Below are 20,816 nucleotides of genomic sequence, written 5' to 3'. Positions count from 1 at the left end.
AAGGAGCCCGTCACAAAATGATTCCACTTATAAAAGCTACTGAGAGTAGTCAAATCATAAAGACAGAAAGTAAAATGGTGGTTCCTAGGGGCTAGGGGAGAGGAGACTGGGGAGCTATTGTTCAATGGGGACAGAGTTTCAGTTTTCCAAGATGAAAAGGGTTCTGGAGATGGATGGTGGTGATGGTCGCACAAGAGTGAATTTAATACCACTGAACTATGCACTTAAAATGGTTAAGATAGGGGGCGCCTGGGTGGCTCAGTTGGTTAAGCGACTGCCTTCGGCTCAGGTCATGATCCTGGAGTCCTGGGATTGAGTCCCACATCGGGCTCCCTGCTCGGCGGGGAGTCTGCTTCTCCCTCTGACTCTCCCCCTCTCATGCTCTCTCTCTATCACTATCTCTCTCAATAAATAAATAAAAATCTTTAAAAAAAATGGTTAAGATAGGGGCGCCTGGGGGGCTCAGTTGGTTGGGCATCTGCCTGTGGCTCAGGTCATGATCTCAGGGTCCTGGGATCAAGCCCCACATCAGGCTCCCTGCTCAGTGGGGAGTTTGCTTCTCCCTCTCCCCCTCTCCACCGCTTGGGTTCACTCTCTCTTTCAAATAAATAAATAACATCTTTAAAAAAATGGTTATATGTATTTTTGCCACAATTAAAAAAAAAAAAGAAAAAGGAATAAAGGTTCAGAGACTAGAGCGTGGCCCATGAATCATGAGGTGGTCACCACTTGATCGCTGACCTCTCTGTGTTCTATCCGAAAATCAGTTAGAGGTTGCCAGGGCGTGGACAGCAGTCCATGGGTCAGTATCAGGCCCCAGGGCATCTGAATGATGAGGGGCCTGAGTCTGTGGGTCTGGAGGACGAGGCCTGAGGGTTGGGGACAGGGTGAGAACACGCTGAAGTAGACGGGATTGAGGCACTGCCCAAGGGCTGCCAACTTTCCACTCACGCAGAAAGCTCCAGCTTAGATCTCTGGGAACAGGTATCAGGACAGACCAAAGGCTTCAGGGGCACAGAAGGGGAGGAGGTGGGGCTAGGAGCCATGCAGGGGGGCAGGGGATATGTACAGATGTGTTGGGGGATAAGGAGGCTGGTTTAAGGGAAATGTCCATGCCCAGCCACCATCAGCCTCCTCTGGGCTCGAGGTAGAGACTTAGCATGCTCACCACCCCCCTCCTACTCCACACCCCCAGGCCTCACCATGGTGGAGCTGAGAGGTAGGCTGGCTTTCTTCACCAGCCTCCAGCTGGCTGGGGAACCCTGAAAGAGACGGGGGAATGTAAGAGGCTATGGGGATGTGGTGGGAGGCTCTGGGCCCAACTCTGGCCCCATGTCTGGCTCAGGGCTCATCCGTCAGGGCGGGTCCCCATCAGGAGAGAAAATAAGGTCGACACTCAGCCATCTGTGGAGGTCCCAACTGGGGAAAGCAGCTGTGAGCACAAATGTGTGCATATATGCAGGTCTGTACATGGACAGGTCTGTGTGTGCACGTCTGCATGTGCACGTGTGTTTAGGCGTGTGTGTACATGTATTTGTGCACATGCGGGTGTGATTACACACACACATGTGCACTGTGAACCCCATGCATTCCCTACACTCTGCCCTGTGCTAGAGCTCTTGAGTGGGGTCTCACTTCCTCTCCAAGAACACTGTTACCCCTCAGCGTTCTGTTTCCCCATGATGCTGCGTAAGTAGAAGGTGCCAGGAAACACGCACGGAACTGAACAGAGTTCAACACACCTGCCCATCAGCAGGGGTCGGGGGGCTCTGCCCGTGGCTCTCCTGACCACGCTGCAGAAAGAAACCTCTAAGTATGATGGGGTCATTTGCAATTTCTTGGCTGGAAGGAGTCACTGGTCCTTTCTCTCCTTGTATCCAGCCTTCCTGGGCAACTAGGGTGAGGCCAGGTGGAAAGAAGGGGTCTTCCAGGTCCCTAGCCGATTTGGAGAAACTTAGGAATTTACTCTGGGAAGTACTCCAAAACACAGAATTTGGTTCCTGGCTTGACCATGTCATCTTTGTGTGACTCAGGTGGGTCCCAGCCTTCCCTGGGCCTCCCTGGCTCCCCATGACAGGGGGGCCAGCCGGCTGCTCTGTGCCTCTCCCGCCTGCCCTTACCGTCTCCGTGGCCCCAGGTGCTCAGCAGCGGCACCTCCAGGTCCAGTGGTACGTCCAGCTCCATGCACACGCAATGGATGAAAGCCTGCCAAGTGGCCTGGCCGTGAGCGTGCAGTCTTCTGAGTTGTAGGATGACCCCCTGTGTGGCATCCTGGGCCTTGTCCCCGGAGCTCAGCTCCATCTCGGTGAGGAAGAACTTCATCTTGGCATTCAGCCATTCTGGGTCTTTGCTGAGCAGCCTCACGAGCCAGCTCCACAGGTGCTCAGTGCCCAGCTGGAGGCTAACGAGGTCCATGAGGAGCTGGCCCTGCAGGGACAAGGTGGGCAGGTGAGCTGGGGAGCAGAGAAGTTGGGAGACAGGTGAGCCGGGAGGCAGGTGAGTTGGAGGACAGGTGAGCTGCGGGGTAGGTGAGCAGGGGGACAAGTCAGCTGGTAGGAAGGCAAAGGGGTAGTCAAGAACTACCTCCCGCATCTGGGGGGCAGTAGATAGGCAGACAAGTGGTTTCTTTGTCTAGTCTCCCTGCCTGTGCCCAGGGATCAGTCCCAGAGAATAGTCCGCTTCTTTTGTACTCCTTAACTCCCTGCTTATTTGTGCCTGTGTCCTGGCTCTGGAAGGGTCCAGTTCATCCCTGTGGATGGTCCCCTGAGAATGCTTTATTTTTTCTCATTTCCATGGACCTATTTGTGCTGCTCTCTATCTGAGCTAATCTCATAGCAGAGACAACTAGTTGTCCCCACAGCCCTAATCTGTTCTCCACTTCTTCCTTAGTATTGGAATTCCTGAATATTTCCTGGTCTTCTGGAATAAGCTCTATTTCCCAGCCTCCCTTGCAGTTAGAATAGGCCATCTTACTAAGTTTTGGCCAACGGGATAAAGGTAGAAGTGTTGTATATCCTTCTTTGCTTCCTCCTGTTGGTTGGGATGTCAAACTGAATGGTTGCACCTTGGGCAGCCATGCTGGATCATGAGGTGGAAGCCAGTGCGGAAGAAGGCAATGGGGAAGGCGTTCCACCTGTCCTGAACTTCTCTGACACGACAAGGAAATACGTTTCTATTCAAAGCACTATTGCTTAGGGCTTTCTGCTACTTACAGTGAAATTAAACGCTAGCTAATACAAACTATCTCTCTCAGCAAATTTTCCCCTTCTAAACTGGCACTCTCAAACCACCTGCCGGTAGGAATACCAATATAAGGCAAGGGGTACTTACATAGCAAAGCTTAAAATTTTTTTTTTTTAAAGATTTTATTTATTTATTTGACAGAGAGAGAGACAGCGAGAGCCCGAACACAAGCAGGGGGAGTGGGAGAGGGAGAAGCAGGCCTCCTGCCGGGCAGGGAGCCCGACGCGGGTCTCGATCCCAGGACCCTGGGATCACGACCTGAGCCGAAGGCAGACGCTTAACGACTGAGCCACCCAGGCACCCCAAAGCTTAAAAAAATTTTGAAAAAATTGATTCGGCAATTATTTTTCTAGCACTCTAGCCTTAGGAAATAATTATGGGTGTACATAAAAATTTTAATTACAAAGCTGTTTCACTGCAAGTTTATGTATAATAGATAAAAACTGGAAGCAACCTAAATGTCTAAAAATTGGGGATTTGTTAACTAACTGGTGGTCCATCACATGGTGGAATATGCTGTAACATTTCCAAATCTACTTTCTGGTATTATTTCCTTAAGAATAGTAGCAAACACTTAGAAAGCACAGACTATGGGTGAGGCATTGTTCTAAGTGCTTTATGTGTCTCATAGAATCCTCATGACTGCAGAGACCCCACGTCCAACTCTGAAAAGAGTGGGAGGCTCACCCAGGAGGAGCAGTCTTACCAACTCTCAGAGGCTGGGGTGCAGGACTGTATGTCCTGAGGTTCAGACTGCAGCTGCTTCCCTTGACTCCCAACAAAGGCATGTGTCCCCAGTCCCCTCTGGCCACACCTTGGCAACTCTACTCAAAGCAATAGCTCTTCGCTCAGCCACAGAGCTTTAGAATTCATGAAACATGCTCACATCCATGGGGTAGGCAGGGATCACCATCCCCACTGAACAGATACGAAGACTAAGGCCGAGGCTGTACCCAAGGTCATACTGCAAGTCCATGGCAGAGCCAGGCTCAGAACTGAGATTCCTTGCCTGTCAGGTCAGTAAATTTCTGAGGCCCTGGAGCCCTAGATGGCACCAGACAAGGACTAAGTCCCTGGACTTGGTGTTATCTTGGTCAGAGGGTGTGGTTATGGCCTAGGGCACAGCTTCTTTTCTGGGCTGTGGTGTTCAAAGTCCATGATGCCCATAAAGAAATCAGCCAGGACAGCAAGGTGTTAGGTGGAAGTGAGGACTGTCTAGGTGGTATAATTCTGGGGAAGTCCTTCGCCCTCAAATGTGTCCACCCTGTCAGTCTGACACAATGCCTTTGTTTCTGCCATAAATGCTCGGTCCCCTTGGGGTAAGGCATTACGCTCTTTAAGGATAACCATCCGTGGGAGAAAAGCACATTACATTATTATTGGTCATTGAGGCTTCTACAGAAAAGAGCCTTGGAGACAGAGGATAATAGTAGAAAGATCCTCAGCGGGGCGCCTGGGTGGCTCAGTCGGTTAAGTGTCTGCCTTCAGCTCAGGTCATGATCCCAGGGTCCTGGGATCGAGCCCCACATGGGGGTCCCTGCTCAGCGGGGAGCCTGCTTCTCCCTCTCCCACTTCCCCTGCTTGTGTTCCCTCTCTCGCTGTGTCTCTCTCTGTCAAATAAATAAATAAAATCTTTAAAAAAAAAAAAGAAAGAAAGAAAGATCCTCAGCCCCAGAGTTAGGAGACTAGCATTCCTGACCCAGCTTTGTACCTAATTCTCTGTGGTAGGCATTAGGGCTGTTCACAGATATTCTCTTTCTCCTCTTTCTGGACCCGTGGTCAGATGGCACTCTCCTGCCCCCTTGAAGTCAGGCATGGCCACAAAACTTGCTTTGGTCAATGAAATATGCTAAAGAATGACTTGTGGCACGTCTGTGCAGAAGTTTTAAAAGCCAATGTGCAATTCACAGTGTTCTTTCTTTTCCTCTACCACAGGGACCAGCACTATTCCAGATCTTGGCTGCTCCTTTAGCCTGGGGCCAGCAAGAGGATAATGTGGACTAGAGGTCCTAGTTGACTGACAAGAGACAAGAAGTAGGAGCAGAAATAAGCTTTTGGTGTCCTAAGCTACCAGGACATTGGTGGTTGTTATGAAACCATAAACTAGCCTATCCTAGCTGATACACTTATAGTCTGGCCTTGAGCAAGTCTATTCTCTAGCTAGGCTTCAGTCACACCATGTATAAAATGGGTAGACTGGATTCTGTCTCAAGGCTCTCCCTGATTTTCTGTGTCTGATGACCTTCACTCTCAAGCTGAATGGTGGCTAAGGGGAGGTTTGTTGTATGAGGGGCAGCCCAATGAGGTAAATCTGGATAGGGAACAGTCTTGGTAGGGAGCAGGAGGGGAGTGAGGGAGTGGGTGGGAGGGAAAGAGAGGAGGTAAAGGGTAGAGGTCACCTACTTGGCCTCCTGGTTCATCATAGATGTTCTAGGGTGTCCGCAGAGATGGTCTCATGAGTACCTGAGCCAAGTCCTGTGCTCTGAGCTGGATTTGCAGGTTGTTTCCATAGAGTAGGTTCCTAAAGAGAGGACACAGGGCACTCTCCTCAATATTCCAAATCCCAAGAGGAATGCTGTAGGGAAGGCACCAGCCCTTACCCTCCTCTCGAGAGACACTGGAGGCATTCAACCTAGAAGAGTCCTCTTGTCCTCACACACAGATCTTATTCTTCCCCAACCACATCTCCTTTAGTCCCTGGACAGTGCACAGCCCAACCCTGTCTGGTGTCACCTCCTGCCACACGTGGCCCAGAGGGAGCCCCTATTTCTCCTCCAACTCGGACATTCGCCTTCCAGTGACTTGTGGCATCCGAGTAGATCCTTGGAATCCAGCAGACTTTTGGCAGCTAATTCATTTGGATGAAAACAGAATAATCCTCACCATCGATGCCAACTTCCTTTCCCAGTAAAACTCCCAAAAAGGTAAGATTTGCAATCTTCTTTCTTACTACATTTGAAGAATTTTCGAGGCAGTTGAGAATAAACATTCTTCTTTATTTTTTTTTAAAGACTGTATTTATTTATTGAGAGAGAGAGACAGAGAGCGTGAGAGAGCGAACATGAGCAGGGGGGATGGGCAGAGGGAGAGGGAGAAGCAGGTTCCCCGCTGAGCAGGGAGCCCACGTGGGACTCAATCTCACGACCTCAAGATCATGTCCTGAGCCAAAGGCAGATGTTCAACCGACTGAGCCACCCAGGCGCCCCAAGAATAAACATTCTTCTTAATGAGAAAACCCAGAGGCATTGATCACTACCTCACCAAGAACACAGTGAAATGACACCCTGGTGCACGTGCCTAAGAGAGATGCCGTCTAACAATGCAGAATGGTCATGAAGAACGGTGGCTGGAAAGTACGGGGAAGGAAGGAAGGAAGAAAGGCAAAAGATCAGCTGTGCACGGACTGTGTATCTATGAAGGGAAGGATGGAACCGCGAAGTTCCAGAGCTTTAGATAAATCCACGTAAACATGGAGCCTTCTAAACACAACAGAGGTTAACCACTGTCATTAGAAAGAAGAAAAGAGGGCGCCTGGGTGGCTCAGTTGGTTAAGTGACTGCCTTCGGCTCAGGTCATGATCCTGGAGTCCCGGGATCGAGTCCCGCATCGGGCTCCCTGCTCTGCAGGGAGTCTGCTTCTCCCTCTGACCCTCCTCCCTCTCATGCTCTCTGTCTCTCATTCTCTCTCTCTCAAATAAATAAATAAAATCTTAAAAAAAAAAAAAAAGAAAGAAGAAAAGACAGGGGCTGGGTGGCTCAGTCGTTAAGCGTCTGCCTTCGGCTCAGGTCATGATCTCAGGGTCCTGGGATCGAGCCCCGCATCGGGCTCCCTGCTCCGCGGGAGGCCTGCTTCTCCCTCTCCCACTCCCCCTGCTTGTGTTCCCTCTCTCACTGTGTCTCTCTCTGTCAAATAAATAAAAAATCTTAAAAAAAAACCCACAAAACTTTATGGAATGGTACTAAAAACAAAAAATCGGCCAAAGGAATGGAATGAAATTAGCTTCACACACACTTAAAACACATCCATTAATCAATGGTATTAAGAGAAGACATACGGAAAAATACATATAACACACATGGTAATACAAGTGTTTTAAATTTAAGGAATTATTTTTATTTTATTTTATTTTATTTATTTGACAGAGAGAGACAGCGAGAGAGGAAACACAAGCAGGGGAAGTGGGAGAGGGAGAAGCAGGCTTCCCGCTGAGCGAGGAGCCCGATGCGGGGCTCGATCCCAGGACCCTGGGATCATGACCTGAGCCAAAGGCAGACACCCAACGACTGAGCCACCCAGGTGCCCCAAGGAATTATTTTTTAATTTAGAATGAAAATGTTCTGTATGGAAAGCAGGTGGCATCTCACACTCCCACTGAAGGGCCATCATGAAGGAAAAGACAGTAAAAGCGTTGGTGAAGATGAGGAGAAATGGGAACTTTATATACTGGTGGTAAGGATGTGAAATAGAGCAGCCCCTTTGGAAAACAGTGTGGCAGGTCCTTAAAATGTTAACCACAGAGTGACCACAGAACCCAGCCATTCCACTCCCAGATTTCTCTCCAAGAGCAACGAAAATAGACATTCACGCAAAAATCTGTACACAGATGTTTGTTACCCGCAACAGCCCAATAGTGAAAGCAATGCAAATGTCCAGAAGCTCATGAATGGAGAAGCAAAATATAGTCTATCTGTACAGTGGGATATTATTCAGCAATAAAAGGGAGCAAAGTACAGATACACACTACAGCAAGGACGAACCATAAAAATGTTATACCAAGCAAAAGAGCTCCAATGTATATCATTGAGTAAATGCTTATTTGTGCGTATGTGTGTGTGTGTATTTGCACACACAGAGAACAACTCTAGGGCTACACAATAGACCAGGGACAGGATTTTGTCCAGGCAGGGGGTATGGGAGACCCAGGCAAAGGAGAACGCTCTACACCATACTCTTTTGAACCAGTTTTACATCCCAACTTTTTTTTTAAAGATTTTATTTATTTATTTAATTGACAGGGAGAGAGAGAGAGAGAGACAGCATGAGAGGGAACACAAGCAGGGAGAGTGGGTGAGGAAGAAGCAGGCTTCTCGCCGAGCAGGGAGCCCAATGCGGGGCTCGATCCCAGGACCCTGGGATCACGACCCAAGCCGAAGGCAGTCGCTTAACCAACTGAGCCACCCAGGCGCCCCTACATCCCAACTTCTTAATAGGCACATTTTTATTTTAAAAAATCTATAAAGACATTTACATTAAAAACTAGAAGGGGCACCTGGGGCCTCAGTCTGTTAAGCATGCGACTCTTGATTTCAGCTCAGGTCATGATCTTGGGGTTGTGGGATCAAGCCCCGTGTCAGGCTCTGCACTCAGAGTAGAGTCTGTTTGGGATTCTCTCTCTCCTTCTCCCTCTGCCCCTCCCCCCTCTTGCTTTCTCTCTCTTCTAAAATAAATAAATAAAGTCTTAAAAAAAATTGAGTAGATGTTTTACCCCAATGTGTAAAGAAGATAAATCCATCGTGATAAATAAGCATAAGAAATGATCAGTGATGGCTCATAGAAATGGAAGTTCCCTCCATAAGGTTACATAATAAAACTAAAATAGAAGTAAGAAGGCAATCAATAAGGATAAACACATACGTCAAGTATGACAGAGAGGCTAAAAATTCAAATCAAAAAGTAATTCATACCTATTGAAGACATTTTATTCTACTTTTTAGTTGAACGCTTGTGTGTGTGTTATGGGCACAGAACGACATTTGCACTGGAAAACGAGCTGAAGGGGGTGAACAGAAAGTGTAAAGAATATGGACTAGACGCCAGGCCAGGGCCTCTCGGCCTCCACTACTTCAGTTCTCACAACTCTATGTCTTGGATATGCCCTGTACGCATTTAAAAATATCTAAGTCCCAAACAGCAATCCCGACCTCCCTCTCCCTACCCAGACTTCCTGCTTCCACCACCACCCTCCCCACGTCCCTGAAGGGCTGCCTTCTGCTTCCTGGAGCTCAGGCCGAGGAGGGCTAACTTTTTCCATGTGGACTGCAGACTCTCACTTCCTCCACGGCTGCCGCCTGAACCTGGCGCCACCATTTCTCACGTGGGTCCTTTGCACCAGGAGACCTGGTAACTCTTCTGCCCGCCCCAACGTCCTCCACGGAGGCTCAGAGTGTCTCTGTCAAGCTGTGGCCCATGGCAGGTGCCTCCATCTCGCAGAGCTCCCCCCGACCCCGAGAGCCAGAGTCCTTTCCAATGCTATCTGATGATTTGAACAGTTTTTAAAAAACCAAACATGACAACTTTATTTTATAAGATTCTATTTATTTGACAGAGAGAGACAGAGCGAGAGAGGGAACACAAGCAGGGGGTAGTGGGAGAGGGAGAAGCAGGCTTCCCGCTGAGCGGGGAGCCCGATGTGGGGCTCGATCCCAAGACCCTGGGATAATGACCTGAGCCAAAGGCAGACACTTAATGGACTGAGCCACCCAGGCGCCCCCAAATATGACAACTTTAAAATTTCATTTGTCGCTTATTTTTATTAACTTTTGGTGTTTTATGTTCACAGTTGAGAAACTTGTTCATTTTGTCAAGAATGTTCAAACGTGAGGGGTGCCTGGGTGGCTCAGTTGGTTGAGTGTCCTACTCTTGGTTTTGGCTCAGGTCATGACCTTGGGGTCATGGGATGGGGCTCCGCACCAGACTCAGTGCTCAGCAGGGTCCTCTCTTTTCCTCTGCCTCTCCCCCAACATGCATGCTCTCTCTCTCAAAAAAAAAAAAAAAAAAAAATTCAAACAGTAGAGCACACAGTTGCATGTGATCTTTTCCTGTACTTAGAAATCTCATATTTTTGGGCGCCTGGGTGGCTCAGTTGGTTAAGTGACTGCCTTCGGCTCAGGTCATGATCCTGGAGTCCCAGGATCGAGTCCCGCATTGGGCTCCCTGCTTGGCAGGGAGTCTGCTTCTCCCTCTGACCCTCCTCCCTCTCATGCTCTCTGTCTCTCATTCTCTCTGTCTCAAATAAATAAATAAAATCTTAAAAAAAAAAAGAAATCTCATATCTTCACATTTAATTTATTTTGCTTCGGTTTTTTTCTCATTAGATTGGCCAGCAGCTGCTGTCTCTTATGTTTAAAAAGACAAAACTTTCATTTCCATTTATCAATTCTGTGGAATTTTCTCTTTTTTAGTTTTATAATTTTTTTTTAATCTCCTGACTTCTCTTCCCTAATTTACTGAGACTGTTGCTCATTAAGCTTATGAGTTAGTTGATTGCTTAAATCATTTCTAGTCTTTTCATTTTAAAAAATAATGAGAGAAACCACTTTTGGCCAATTTCCATAAATTTATGTCAAGTTTATATCAAATTTACATTACTAGTAGATTATAATTTTGAAGTGAGTCATTTAATGGAGGGGTAAGTTATTCTTTCAACTTTTGCCATTAATTTTTTGTTTTACTATGCTGTACAAAGAATAAGTCCTATGCAATTTCTGCTTCGGGGAAGTATGTTGAGATTTCCCTTTTTTGCTTGGCATATGACAAATTTTAAAATATTCCATGACATTTGTAAAGCTATTCTTTTTCAATAAGTATGCGTTTAAATCCCCCCAAATTATGCCAAAATAAAGTCTAGATGGGGCCAATATTTAAACGTAAAAAGTTAAACTCTAAAAGTACTAGAAGATTACAGGTGTTCAATTTACAACAATTCATGAAGCTGTACGTTGAATTTTCTGCATTTTTTCTACATTACGATTTCACAACAAAGCGGTTAAAAATTTTTAAGTGCTAGAAGAAAAAACAGGGAAAAGTTTTAAAAATAATCTCAGAGTAGAGAGGGTCTAGCTGAGCATGACACAAAACTGAGAAATCATAAAAGAAAAAGGGAATGAAATTGATCAGGTATAAATTAGAACTTTTACATTGCCAAAGAACCCAACAAATAAAGTGAAAAGACAAATGGCAAACTGGGAAGAATATCTGCAAACTGCATCACAAAGACATGAATGCTTTTACTATATCAAGAGATAGTGTAAATCAATAAGAAAAAGACCAACGACCTGACAGAACAGTGCGCAAAGAACCTGAACTGTTTACGGAAAAGGAAATATGAATGGTTCTGAAGTATATATGAAAAGATGTTCAACCTCACAGGAAGTGAAATAAATACATGTTAAAAACTAAAAGAGATATATGGTTTCCCAGCTCTTAGATTGTCAAGGAAATTATATAGCTGGCAAGGTTATGAATTAACGGGCATTCGGATGCATTGCTAGTGGGAGTGTTTCCCAATACAACTTAATCTATAAAGATTGCAAATGCCACATAACCACACCTAGCCATTCCATGCTCACGTATTTATTCATCATGGGCAAAATAACATACGTTCAGGAACACTTAATGTGGCCTTGTTTATAGCAGTAAAAGATTGGAAAAACTCTAAATGTCCACTGAAAAGGAGCTGGTTAAATTAGGGCACGTCCATGCGATGGAATTCCATGCAGTCATGAAAAAGGATGAGGCTGAGCGATGTGGATGATACAGAATGGCGTTCATAACACTCGAGCACATTCCTCTGGCCGGAGTTATTTCTCACACTCAGCCCTGGTCTGGCCTGGCCTCATTTCTGTCCGGACCTCCTAACAGCTTCCCATCATCTCTCAGATGAAGTCACACCACATTAATACGCCTGTCACAAAGTAGGTGCCACCTACACAGGAGGTGGCCAGGAAAGGTTCAAAGGATGAATAAACAAATGGTCTGTCACCATCGGGTTGCTGGCCACGTCCCGGCCCTCTCGCGCACCTGCCACCCTGCCCATGGGACAGTACGCACGGCCCCGCCTCCCCGTCCCCCCTGCTTGGCACACCCTCTGCCTCCAACACCCTCTCCCTTTCCTCCCACCGGGCAAACTCCTCCTCTGCCCCCAGCTCGACTCCGGGAAGCCTTCCAGGCTGCCTTCCCAGACCAAGCCATGCCCCCCACCACTGCCCTTCACTCCTTAGCGTTCTTTTCTTTTTCCTCCGTGCAGGTCTGGCCACTCTGCATTGTCATTTCCTCTCGGCCCACCAGCTTCCCTCTGCATGCCGGAAATAGCTTGGGGGCTGGGGCAGTGCCCGATTATGGATCAGAGCAGATGCCTTGCACCAGGGTCCTGGGTTTGAGTCTCTACTAGTTGCCAGCTGTGTGGCTTTGGTCAGTTACTTAGTCTCTCGGTACCTCAGTTTCCCCATCTGTAAAATGGGGATGTTCTAGATCAGGCTTCTAGAAGCAGAGCCCAAGACAGGGGTTCCTGCAAAAGTTATTTACTGAGAGGGTAAGGGAAGTCTTGCTTCAGACTAATACATGGTGGGGGCCTGGGGGAGGTTGCTCTGGAGTGTGAACGATGCCATAGAGTCTGTCCTGTCCTGTCAAGGGTCAGGGGGGCTGGGCCGTTACACTCCCATATCAGTCAGTCGTTGGTTATGAGTCATGTCCAATGGATGGGGGAGGGAGGTACCTCTGTATGAGATCATTGCTATTAGCCAAGGGTAATCCTTCCAGAAGGGTGCCGATGCTGGCGGCTTAGGCCCACGGTGGATGGGGGATGGGTGCACTGGCTGACTGAGGGGGAAGCAGGTGAGTGAGAGGGAGCACCATCAGAGTCCGCTATGGGCATACTAACATCTACCAGGCAAGGCATCCAGCCCGCGAGAAAGGCCCAGAACATGTCGACTATGATTACAAATGGCACTGCTGTTGTTTCCTCTGTAACCCCAGCCCCTAGCACAGGGTACGAGGAAGGAAGGGAGGGATGGCAGAGAGGACACGGCTTGAGTCACAGACTTCTGACTGCTGTACCTTTGGCTTCTTTGCTCTTCCTGACTCCCCAGGCTTGGATTATGGGGGAGCCCCCAGGAGGCTGGGTGGACCTGCCTTGTTGTCCACCAGCTTGTTGGGACCCGTCTCCTCGTCTCTACCAGGGGGACCCCACCTGCCTTTCCTGTGCCCGGGGGCTGGTGGGGAGGGTCAGGCCGACGGAAGCCCTGTCCCCACGGCACTGGCAGGCCTGGTTCTGCCCCTGGCTCCTGCACCAGAGTGGGAGAAGCGAGGACAGAAGGGGCCAGCTGAGGACAGCCAATGGGCAGAGAGGGACAGAGGTAAAAAGGGCTCGCGTCTAACGTCAGCCCCAGAACGGCCATGGTCGGTGGGGCCACATGAAAGGTGAGCCCGTGGACAGAAATATCCCGCAACACAGAAAGGAAAGTGCCACGGAAGCTGGTTTCTCAGGACCACGTGGACAGTCAGGCTTGGCCACCCTGGGGTGACCCAGACCCACAGGGGCCCTCACGTCCTCTCAGAATGCCCCACACCAAGCCCTGCCCGGGGTGACAACAGCGGCCCGGGGCCTCTGCCCTCCCCCAGGGATGGCTGGCTGCAGTCCCAGGCTTCAGAGGATGCTTGAGCCTCGGTGCAAAGGGAGACGGAGCTGGAAGAGGCCCGGCTGCGGGTCCATGCTGGGCCCATTTTATAGACGGGGAGACTGAGAGGCCCTCACGGCAAATTCGCAGCACAGGCAGGGCTGGACTGACCGGGTGGGCTCTTTCTGGGAGGCTGATGCAGCCCCACCCCAGGACTGGCCCCCCTCTCATGGGGGGCTGCTCCAGAGCGCTCAGCTGCAGAAAGATGTCAACAGCCATTTCCTCCCTCACCCACAAAAGCTGGCGGAGCAGGAAACAGGGGTCCTCGACGCAGCACATTTCTGCGGGGGGATGATGACGTGGGTTGACTCTGCCTTTGAAAACCATCCTCTTCATTGTCCTCACAATGTCAGGGTCCCCCAGGACTCACACTTGGTCACAGGGCTTTATTGGTGCCGAGGCTCCCAGTGGCGAGGAGATCTGCCAGGCCACGGCTAGAGAGCCACAGAACTGGCAGCTGAGCAAACATTCCCTGGCCCTGGAGCCCTCTGGGGGGATGGAGTGTGAAGCTGGGGGGTGGGGAGGGGCCCAGAGAGGGCGGAGCAGCCCAAGTCTGCACTCTGGGCCTCAGGCCCGGGCTGTCCCTGTCCCACATCCAACGAGGTCTCTCTCTTCTCGTCACTGCAGACTGGGGAATCTGGATGCCAGCCCGTATCACTGCTTTAAGTCACCTCCTTCACCCCCACCACCTTCCTCCTCAAAAGGCTTGGTCTTTCCACCAAAGGACCCCCTAGGGTTTCCAGATGCACCCTCCTCTGGGACCAGGGTGCCCTAGAGCCAGCAGGTGACCAGGTAGTGGCCTTGCCTCTCCTGTTCAGCCCTGGCGGTTTGGGCCCAGCACCCACACGAAGCGGCTAGTGAGGCTTCCACAGGAAGGCTTTCACCCAACACGTTCCCGGGATCTTCAGGCCAGGTCTGGGGCTCCCAAACTCGTTTGCACATTAGAATCACCTGGGGGGGGGCTTTCAAAAATTCCAATGGGCCCTACCCTGGACCAATCACAGCATCATCTCTCGGGGTGAAACGTAGGCGTCTGTACCTTCTCGTGTGCTGACAAGCTTGGGAACGAATGTTCTAGGCACGATGACACCCAGCTCTCCACTCCCAGTTGGGGGAGAATGGTTCTGTGTTCCCTCGCACTTGGCGCCCTGCCTCTCCAGCAAACCAGAACCAAGTGATTTTTGCCCTCTGAAAGTCTGGGGACAGGAAAGCCACCAAGATGGCCTTATTTAGATGAAACCCTGCAGGTGTCTCCCAATGACTAACACTTCCGCCTCTGGCCTGCTCCTTGGCACCTTGTGCCCCACTCTGTGGCTCCACCAGCCGCTCTCACCCAGGCCCCAGCTCAGCACAGCTACACCCACTGGAAACAAAGCCGACGTTTGGAAATCCCCTCTTTACTTGCAACCATGCAGTTGTGAGGATCCCCGAGGAATATGGTTTTGGGGTTCTGGGGGACAGAGTCGGACACAGAAGGGTAAACACCATATAATCTCACTTACATGTGGAGTCTAAAAAGCCAAACCAAACCAACCAACCAACCAACTAACCTAACAGACAAAAGATACAGAGAACAGATTAGTGGTTGCTGAGGAGTGCTGGGGGCGGGGGGGGGGCAAAATGGGGGAAGGGGGCCAAAGGGTACAAACTTCCAGTTATAAAGTAAATATATCATGGGGATGCAATACACAGCAGGGTGACTATAGTTAATAATACTCTATTGCAGGGGCACCTGACTGTCTCAGTTGGAAGAGCATACGACTCTTGATCTTGGGGTTGTGAGTTCAAGCCCCATGTTGGGTGTAGAGATTACTTAAAAATTAAAAAAAAAAATCTTAAAAAATATAAAAAATAATACTCTCTTGCATATTTGAAAGTTGTTAAGAGATAGATCTTAAAAGTCCTCAACACCAGAAAAAACTTTTTGTTAGAGTGTGGTGATAGATATTAACAATTATTGTGGAGATCATTTTGCAATGCATGTAAATATCAAATCATTATGTTACACACCTGAAACTAATATAATGTCACATGTTAATTATACCTCAGTGAAAAATGAAAAAAAAAATTTTTTTTGAGAGAGACTGGTGGGGGAGGGGCAGAGGGAGAGGGAGAGAGAGAATCTCAAGCAGATTCCATGCCCAGCACAGAGCCCATCGCTTGATCTCACAACTCTGAGATCATGACCTGAGCTGAGATCAAGAGTTGGACGCTTAACTGACTGAGCCACCCAGGTGCCCCCAAAATGAAAAAAATTTTAAATAAATAAATAAAATAAGACCTATGCTGAATCCAGAGACTTTTTCCTAACTGAAGCACCATACTATCTTCAACAAATAATCTTCTTTCCATAGGAGATTACCATTTCCATAGATATTATTTTTCTGCTATAAAATATAATCAGTCATTTGAAAAGTTCTAAACATTGCAGAAATATGTCAATTGAAGTTTATATCTCACGATCTCACCCTTTAGGGAGAAGTACAGAATTTCTAAGTCATTTAATGCACATTTGAGGCCATTTTTGCCTGATCTGAGACTCAGAAAACCATTTCCTTAAAAATTTTCTAAGAAGCATCTCACATTTAGCTTTGTTTTCTAAAGTAGTGCTCACCATGAACAGAAGATAACCCTCAAAAAAAAAAAGAAAAACAAACAAACAAAGTAAATAAACCCAAAATGACACTGTTGAAATAGAACCAGAATCATTGCCTTAACTGGGGCCTGGCCTCCCGTCGCTGAAAAGAACACCACAAGTGTGAGAAGCATTAACTCAGCACCAACTGAGACTTTCTCCTTGACTAATCTGGAAGGATTAAAGAGAACTGAAAAGAAGATAACCTTCTCCCTTTATGACTCAATTTACATGAATGCCCTAACTGCACACCTCCTAAAATCATCTTGTTGACTCCTACTGGGTAAGTCTCTGTTTGGGGCAACAGTGACTCATCCATTTCAAGAAGAGGATCCTGAGGCCCAGAAATGCACAGAATACCTTCAAGACCGCCGGGAAAAGGCTACCATGAAGACACATAAGTCAGAAGCTATTTCTTTCTACAACCAGACGCCACAACAAGATCTGAATGTCTCAGAGTCCCAGCTACCCAGGGTCTGAATGCTCCCTCCATTTCCCATGAGGGGCAGAAAGAACCACCAAGGCATGAGGCTGATGGGTGTTGGGGGTTTGGTGATGGTAGGGGCTCCACCCCTCCACCAAGGAGATGGGTGTTGGGGGCATCATGTAACTTTCCAGCTACCTGCAGCTTCTACATCTGCATAGTATTTTAGGAGAGAAATTTAGAAACGTGGTCTCAAATACTTCAAAAATAAAGGTCAAGGAGAGGATGCTGGGAAGATGGCAGAGTAGGAAGCACCAGGACTTTGTCTCCCCACCGAGAACACAAGTGCACGTGCCCAATCCGATAGAACTGTTCTGGAACTCTGGGGTCTTTGAATGCTTGACACTTCCAGGTGAACGCATTGGTGGTAAATTGGGGTTAATTTCAGTCAATTCTAGCTATAAGCCCAGTAGCAGTTATCCATACCCCAGACCCAGCCACATGGCAGACAGAGAGCTGTGCATATGTTCCTGGGGCAGCCTGCACACAGCTTACAAGAATCGGGGTGAGTAAAAAGGACCTTGTCCTCCAAATATTGGAGATTTGTGCTCTGCTCGCTGATTATTGCTTCTGATCACAGAGGTGCAGAAAGAAAAGGCAGGCAGTCCTTGTTGTCAAATCTCCCCTCACTGCTGCAAGACTCTCTCCCTCCAGTTAAACTCTCAGGAGATTGAAAGGGCCTGATCCCTTTGTTCACACCATTATTCTCCCCTTTTCCCCTTTCTGGGGCTAGGCATTAAAGACTAGGACATTCAAAAATGACTGCATATAAGGAGAAAATTAGAAAATGACCATATATGCCCAAGGAAAACTCAGAAAAGACACAAGAAGACGTTAAGTTTACACCTCAGACATCCTCCGCACAGAGACAGCCCAGAACAATGCAAAAACCGACACGATAAACAGAAACAATAACAAAAACCCAGCAAACTGTGGGGACAGAGAGAACCTGATTTTCAGTTACCACATTATTACATTCAAATGTCCAGGGTTCAACCAAAAAATTCACAAAGCATATGAAGAGACAGGAAAGTATGACTCATTTGAAGGAAGAAAAAAAAAAACCAACCGAATCTGTCCCTGAGATAATGATTTTAAAACAACTGTCTTAAAGAGGCAGCCGCCTGGCTCAGTCACTGGAGCATGCAACTCTTGATCTCAGAGCTGTGGGTTTGAGCCTCACTTTGGGTGTGGAGACTGCTGAAAAATAAAATCTTTTTTAAAAAACTGTCTTAAGGGGCACCTGAGTGGCTCAGTCGTTAAGCGTCTGCCTTTGGCTCAGGTCATGATCCGGGGATCCTGGGATCGAGCCCCGCATCGGGCTCCCTGCTCGGCGGGAAGCCTGCTTCTCCCTCTCCCACTCCCCCTGCTTGTGTTCCCTCTCTCGCTGTGTCTCTCTCTATCAAATAAATAAAATCTTAAAAAAAAAAACTGTCTTAAGTGCTCAAAGAACTAAAGAAAGAGAAAGTCAAGAAAACGATGTGTTAACAAAATGAAAATATCAATAAAGAGAAAACTTAAAGAGAAATCAAAAAGAAATTCTGAAGTTGATGAGTACAATCCCTGAGATGGAAAATTCACTGCAGGAATTCAAAGGTAGATTTGGACAGGCAGAAGAATCCGTGAACTTCAAGACAGGACAATGGACATTACGAACAAAAAGAAAAAGATTGAAAAAAAGCAAAACAGAGAGGAAAGCAAACTGTAAGAGACTCTTACCTCTAGGAAACAAACTGAGGGTTGCTGGAATGGGGTGTGGGGGGGGATGGGGTAACTGGGGGATGGGCATTAAGGAGGGCCCTTGATGGAACGAGCACTAGGTATTATATGCAACTGATAAATCACTAAATTCTACCCCTGAAAATAATAATACACTACATGTTAACTAAATTGAATTTTTAAAAATATTTTATTTATTTATTTATTTATTGGAGAGAGAGCGCGAGCAGAGTGAGAGAGCAGGAGCAGGGTGGGGGAGGGGCAAAGGGAGAGGGAGAAGCAGACTCCCCACTGAGGAGGGAGCCTGATGCGGGGGCTGGATCCCGGGACGCTGGGATCATGACCTGAGCAGAAGGCAGATGCCTAACTGAGCCACCCAGGCATCCCCTAAATTGAATTTAAATTATAAAAAAAAAAGCTGAGAGAGTTCATCACCACTAACCCTGCCTTACAAGAAATGCTCAAGGAAGTCCTGCAGAGTAAAATGAAATGACACTACACAGTATTCTGAAGCTGTATGGAAAAATAAGATCTCCATAAAGGTTAATACATAGGCAATTATAAAAGCTAATAGTACTGTAAGGATGGTTTACAACTATACTTTTTGCTTTCTATGGGATTTAAGAGCCTAATACATTAAAAAAAAAATTATTAGCATAAAAGCTAGTCCCATTGTAACTTTGGTTTGTAACTCTAAATCCTGTTTTCTACATAATTCAGGAAACTAATACATTTAAAGGAATTATTAGTTTATGTTTTGGGGCACGCAATACATAAAGATGTAATTTTGTGACATCAACAACTAAAAGGAGTAGGGACAGAGCTGTAAAGAAGCAGAGTTTTTGTATGTTACTGAAACTAAGCTATTATAAAATCAAATTAGAGTGCTGTAACTTTAGGACATTAAATGTAATCCCCATGGTAACCACAAAGAACACAGCTATAGAATATACACACAAGGAAATTTTAAAAAATTTAAACATTTCACTACAAAAAAATTAACTAAACCTAAAAGAAGACAGAATGCAGGGAGTGGAGGACAAAAAAGCTATAAAGCATATAAAAAACATATAGCACAATGACAGAAATAAGTCCCTCCTTATCAGTAAATACTTTAAATATATATGGATTCAACTCTCTAATCAGAGATTGGCAGAATGGGTAAAACCACATGATTCAACTCTATGCTGTCTATAAGAAACTCACTTGAGATACAAAGACAAAAACAGATTGAAAGTAAAAAGAAGAAAAGATATTCCATGCAAATAATAACCAAAAGAGAGCAGGAATATCACAGAAAATAGACTTTAAATCAAAAAAGGTGTAAAGAGACAAAAAAGGACATCATATAATAATAAAAGGTTCAATACAACAAGAAGATATAATAATTATCAACATTTATGGGGTGCCTGGGTGGCTCAGTCGGTTAAGCATCTGCCTTCAGCTCAGGTCATGATCTTGGAGTTTCTGGGATTGAGTCCTGTGTTGGGCCCTCTGCTCAGCAAGGAGTCTACTTCTCCTTCTCCCTGTGCTTGCTCTCTTTCAAGTAAATAAATAAAATCTTAAAAAGATAGGGGCGCCTGGGTGGCTCAGTCGTTAAGCATCTGCCTTCGGCTCAGGCCCTGATCCCAGGGTCCTGGGATCGAGCCCCGCATCGGGCTCCCTGCTCGGCGAGAAGCCTGCTTCTCCCTCTGCCACTCCCCCTGCTTGTGTTCCCTCTCTCGCTGTGTCTCTCTCTTCAAATAAATAAATAAAATCTTTAAAAAAAAAATCTTAAAAAGATAATTATAAACATTTACATATCTAACAACAGGCCATCAAAATGGAGAAATAGACAGTTTTACAGTAATAGTTGGAGATGTCAATGCCCCACTCACAATAATAGAACAACCAGAAGAAGCAAAGTAAGGAAATAGAGGACCTAAGCAACACAATAAACCAAGTAGATAACAGACATACAGAACATTCTACCCAACAAGAGCATACACATTCTTCTCAAGTACACACACAACATTTCCCAGGATGGACCATATTTTAGGCCACAAATTAAGTCTCAATAGATTTTGAAAGACAGATAATCACACAAAGTATCTTCTCTGACCATGAGATGAAATGAGAAACCAGTAACAGAGAGAAAACTGGAAAATTCACAAAATTGTCAAAATTAAACCACAGATTTTTATTTATTTATTTTTGAAAGATTTTATTTATTTGTCAGATAAAGAGAGAGAGCACAAGCAGGGGGAACAGCAGACAGAGGGAGAAGCAGACTCCCCGCCGA

At 46.9% G+C, this 20,816-nt stretch overlaps 1 protein-coding gene across 10 annotated transcripts in view; it reads right to left on the bottom strand.

Annotated features, from left to right (window-relative positions):
- NLRC5 (NLR family CARD domain containing 5) overlaps positions 1-2,415 on the bottom strand; it is a 55,921-nt gene extending 53,506 nt beyond the window's left edge. For all 10 annotated transcript variants that reach the window (XM_021704485.2, XM_044911426.1, XM_044911427.1 and 7 more), the window contains exons 1-2: positions 2,121-2,415; positions 1,203-1,262 (exon numbers count right to left, since the gene is read on the bottom strand). In XM_021704485.2, coding sequence (XP_021560160.1) covers positions 1,203-1,262; positions 2,121-2,415 — 355 coding nt within the window. The remainder of the gene's footprint in view (positions 1-1,202; positions 1,263-2,120) is intronic.
- Positions 2,416-20,816: the final 18,401 nt, after the last annotated feature.

The sequence above is a fragment of the Neomonachus schauinslandi genome, chromosome 16 (assembly GCF_002201575.2).
Source record: "Neomonachus schauinslandi chromosome 16, ASM220157v2, whole genome shotgun sequence".
Lineage (NCBI taxonomy): Eukaryota > Metazoa > Chordata > Mammalia > Carnivora > Phocidae > Neomonachus > Neomonachus schauinslandi.
The sequence above is the reverse complement of the archived record's forward strand: the minus strand, read 5'-3'. Positions and strand labels throughout refer to the sequence as shown.